Raw genomic sequence first — 4,895 nt, 5'->3', positions numbered from 1 at the left:
CTTGATTTTTGGAAAGCTACATTTCTATTATTTTATTGTTTTTAATGTTATTAACATTTTAATAAGAATTTAATCATCATAATATCAGTAAGAATAATAACAGCATCAAGGAATGGAGAAATCAGGCACAGTCACTAGGACATACTGATAGATTCCTTGGTGGCTGAGCTATATGTCAAGCCATCTTGGGGAACAGTACATAATTCACAGTCATTGGATTAATATTTCTAAATTTGTCAAATACATGTTTACTTTTAACTTTATGAATCATATAAATCAGAAATTACAATGACTTTGAAACTTAATCATATGAATGTGAGCAAAGAACTCTAATTTAATTAAATACTAGAGTAAAGAAATCATTTTATTGCTTCTATCTCTGTGATAAGCCCATTCCATTTAGTGTAAGCAACACACATGTTTTTTTTAAATTTCAATACTTCTTTTTTTCACCCCCAAATGTGTCCAGTATCATCAGAAAATATGTACCAAGTTTAACTTTATCATAATAGCTGCATTATTTTTATGAAATGAAACTTTGTTTCACTGTTCACTTATCCTCTTGTCAAGAATATCATGAAATACTGATAATGAAGCTTGATGTTTGGTGAAACAATAAACTTTCCCAAAATATCTGTTCCTTCAATTCAGCCTGCAGACTATAAAATCATATTTGATTTTCAACAAAACCAAGTGTGCCACACTCATGTACACTAACATTTATGGTACTTTTAAGATATTATTTTAAAATATGTAATATTTTTTTACACCTTTTCAAAACAACTTGCAACTTCACTTATCACAATTAAATTTTAGATTCTTAAAGGGACATAATTTTATATATACTATTACTACTGCCTGTGTGATTAAGAAAATACTTCCAAAACATAAAAAATCAAATCCAGGTAATGAACTACAGTGTCTTTTCACATATTTATTTTACAAAATTACAGACAATTTTAGTGTTTCCCTGATGAAGAATAACCAACTGCACTTCTTGAACCTATCCACTAATGATACAAAATGAAGAAAATTCAAATTATCCACCGAGAGCAAAAAGAAGAAAATTACAGTCTTCTTTTCTTCAAACCTTTCTCATCGAGACTGTCTCTTGATTTCCTCTTCGGATCATCATCACTTCTCTTCGCTGAGGACTCACGAGTTTCCCGCCGTAGGGATTTCTGAGGGGTCTCTTCTGCTCGTGCCAGCATTTGTGTATTCAAGAATTCCTGTGATGGAAAGAAAAAAAAAATGGATGAAAGGCTCTTGAAATTGCCTCTATATGTAGTCAATCTAATTATATCCATATAAAAAAATCAAATAAAATGACAAAGATACAGACCTCAATGGTGCTAACGGTATCTTTCATCATCTGGTGAGCCATATGATAGACGTTATGGTCACTGGTGTTGTACATTTTTGCATTCAGGAACATCAGCATCATGTCACGTTGAAATTCAGCTGTATTTCTTATTACTCCACTTTCTATGTTCCTCTTGATTGTTTGAAGATCCATTGGCCTGGGAAATACACAAGTTTTGACAATTTTATATATTAAATGAGTAGAAGAAAATTAAAAACTATATTTCTAAAGATGCAAAATCAATTCACTAAAGTTCTATGAGATGCCTGAAAGAAAGACATAGCAGTTGCTACAGTGAATGAAACAGACACAATAATAATTAAAAAATAGATAAATAAAATAATAAACTGAGTACAAATGAACTTCAAATGGTGAGAGCAAGAAAGGAAAAAGGGAGCCATTTCATAGATAGTAACATGGAGCAAAGCTTACCGACAAGAGACAAAGTAAAGCCTGCCAACAGTTAACTGAACAATGCCTCTGGAAGCATGAAGAGTCAGCTGCTCAAGAGAAAAATTAAAAGCACAGGAAACAAATTTACGCTGCTCTCTATGCTTTTGTCTGTGGCATAAATTATTTTTTCTGGAATGTGGCTAAAAATGAGCCTTACTTCTACATTTGAGAGGACTACTCCTAGCAAATGCAGCTACATGATGCAAAGATATTATCCCAGCAAAAAAGGCAGTCTACCACAAAGTGATAGAACATTATCCAGGTTAATATAATGATGAAAAAGCAAAATCTACCAACCAAGTTGATGTCCCTTACACTTAATGAAGAATCACAAGTAGTTTCATTACATTTTTTTCATAGGTTTATATTTTGTGTGCCTCTACTATCTCTCACACAATCTACTCTAAAACCTCTGCAGTCAACAAACCAAGAAACATATATAACACAATCAAGAACTTACGGTGCATTTGCTGAAACAGTTCAAAGAGAATAAAGAAAAAATATATAATTTCTCCTTACCTGTACACCACTGAGTGATATCCTGGAGCCTGATCATCAGTAATGGGTCGTAAAAATAAGGACGCAAACTTGTGTGCAGCAATTTCATTCCACAAAATCATGATGGGTTTTTTCCATGATCTATATGATCGTTCATGTTCAGGATCATCCCTAAGAAAAAAAATTAAGTAAAGAGTTCTGACCTACAAAGTGCATGTTATTTTCAACTTCTGCTTCTCTAAGAGCATTGTTAGTACTTCATTACCAGATCTCAACATAAAACCAACAACAAAAGTCTGAACATCTCATGATAAGAACAAACGGCATGGAAGCTAACCCATAGTGGGTAGAAGCAGGAGAGTTTGGTGCAGATTCAGTTATTAGTGGGGATGACGATCCAGCAAAATCTCCTCCAGATACTTTGCGTTTTGTACTTCTGACGAATATCCTTTCCACTTCACTCACCCAATCCCTGAAAAATATTAAACAAAAGACAATGATCCAACTGGAATACCTAAACACTACTCTCTTGCCAAGTTCAAAGCTGTAATGTAAAGCAGTTTTTGTATTTTTCACCAATAACTCAAAACTGCAGAGATTGGATGGAATTTCTTGGGTCTTTGGTCTAATATCAAGCTTTATCACAAGTTTCTTAGACATGCTAGTTTGTTGCACCATTAACAGTTAATTTCTTTACAGTCATGTGCTCATAAAATGTTATTCAAATTCTCAATTAATTAAATGTTGAGCCACCAAAGCAAAGCTTTTATCGTCAATAAAAATAGATGATGCATAAACTTTATACCTCACTATTGTTACTCATTAGCTGTACAATAAAAGAAGAAAATCTGGGACTAACAGTAGTAGTCTTGTTACACTAGCCTATGTAAAATTTTCACTTAAAAACTCACTTGCTTTCCTGGCCATCCTGGGAATCCTCTTCCTGTTCCTTCTTTTGGCTCTTAGTTTTCTTTTTATCAGATTCTGTGTCAACTTCTTTGCTTTCCTCTTCAGCCAGCTTCTTCACTGCTGGTTTCTGTTCCTCAGATGGCTTGCTTTTAGTATTTTTTTCTTCCTCCTCCTCCATTTTCTTCTTCTTATTGGCTCTTTCTTCATCTTCCTCTGCCTTCTTCTTGGAATTTGCCTTTTCATCCTCCTTTTTCTTTTCCTTTGGTTTCATCTCCTCATTTTTCTTATTCTCTTTTTTCTTTTCTGATTCATTGACTACAGGCTTTTCTTCTTCTACTTCCTTGTCTTCACTTTTTGGTGGCTTGCTTTCATCCAATTTCTTCACAATATTTACATCCTCCTTCTTCTCTTTCTCTTTCTCCTTTTCCTTCTCTTTGTTTGGTTCTTCCTGTTTTGGGCATTTTTCTTCCTTTTTCTTCTTGTCTTTTTCTCTCAATAACTCATCAAACTTATCCTGCTTCAGTTCTTTCTTCTTGATATCTTTGCCATCTGCTTCTCTGTCAGGTTTCTCATCTGCCTTCTTTACATCCCCTTTGTCCTCAAGAGAGATGTCTCCCTTCACGTCCTGTCAAAAATTAATTTCATTATTCCTCTAAACTACTTATCATTCATCACAAATTGATGGTTATATGAAATACATTTTTCCTTAATAAATAATAATAAAATATCCCAATAAGAAGGTGAAAATGAAATAATCATTTCTATCATTGCTTTCTCTCTCTTTTTTTGTGTGAACATGGTATACTTTTGTGGGTGTTCCTGGGATGGGGACATTGTCTTTTTCCGCAGCTGCAGTGGGGAGGCCAGCAAGCTTTGGCGAAGACGGGGTTTTACTCATTTCACACTCAGAGTTGGGGTCAATTTTACTGGCAGCCAGTGGTGGACTAGGGGTGGTTGTGGGAACAATGGCAGAAGAGACTGGGGATGCAACCTGGTCCAAAGTTGGAGAGGTGGGGACACTGACTTTTGCAGGTTCACTGCACTTGGGAGTGGTGGTGGTGGTGGTAGTAGTGGTGGTGGTGGTGGTGGTGATTGTGGTGCTTTGGGGTGACAAAACAGTGTTATTAGTTTTCTTGCGGCCACGATGACCTGGGCGCTTTGCAGGCTGTTCCAACTCCTTGCTTGATGAAACTTCTTGCTCCGAATCCTGCTGGACCTGCTTCTCTTTTCCTTCTTGTTCATGATGCTGTTAAGGTACCAATGCACATTACAAAATCACAGGAATATTGATAAAGCAATTTGTGTTTTCTGCCTTTATAGATTTAGCAATGCTAATTTCATAATTATCAAGAGTAAAAATATCTATGAAAATATATGCAGAAAATATAAATAACACAACTAACAATAAAGAAAAAAAGACAAAAATAGAGTTAAACCATTTAAACATATATGATAAAAACAACAAAAAGCTTTCACAAATTTACACCAAATTCATTACATTCATTTTATCTCCTTCTGTCTCTTACATTCAGTGACTATGTCAACATTTCTACACAAGACAGTCTACTATGTAAACTACAAAACAAAACAAAATAAAAAGTATTCACAACCACAACTCTTTCTTCCCAGAAAAAAGTAGCATTCTTTACATGTGTTTCCCCTGTCACTGTCC

General features: G+C 34.7%; 1 protein-coding gene across 5 annotated transcripts in view; it reads right to left on the bottom strand.

Moving 5' to 3' along the window:
• Positions 1 to 921: 921 nt before the first annotated feature.
• LOC119580323 (bromodomain-containing protein 8-like) overlaps positions 922 to 4,895 on the bottom strand; it is a 16,131-nt gene continuing 12,157 nt past the window's right edge. The window contains exons 13-18 of one of the 5 annotated variants that reach the window (XM_037928409.1): positions 4,029 to 4,469; positions 3,226 to 3,848; positions 2,652 to 2,786; positions 2,336 to 2,485; positions 1,343 to 1,520; positions 922 to 1,229 (exon numbers count right to left, since the gene is read on the bottom strand). In XM_037928409.1, the coding sequence (XP_037784337.1) occupies positions 1,068 to 1,229; positions 1,343 to 1,520; positions 2,336 to 2,485; positions 2,652 to 2,786; positions 3,226 to 3,848; positions 4,029 to 4,469 (1,689 nt within the window). In that variant the 3' untranslated portion in view covers positions 922 to 1,067. The remainder of the gene's footprint in view (positions 1,230 to 1,342; positions 1,521 to 2,335; positions 2,486 to 2,651; positions 2,787 to 3,225; positions 3,849 to 4,028; positions 4,470 to 4,895) is intronic. The other 4 variants (XM_037928410.1, XM_037928411.1, XM_037928413.1 and 1 more) reach the window with 4 other exon arrangements.

The sequence above is a fragment of the Penaeus monodon genome, chromosome 13, assembly GCF_015228065.2.
Source record: "Penaeus monodon isolate SGIC_2016 chromosome 13, NSTDA_Pmon_1, whole genome shotgun sequence".
NCBI classification, from domain to species: domain Eukaryota; kingdom Metazoa; phylum Arthropoda; class Malacostraca; order Decapoda; family Penaeidae; genus Penaeus; species Penaeus monodon.
Note: the sequence above shows the minus strand (reverse complement) of the source record. Positions and strands in the feature narration are given on the sequence as shown.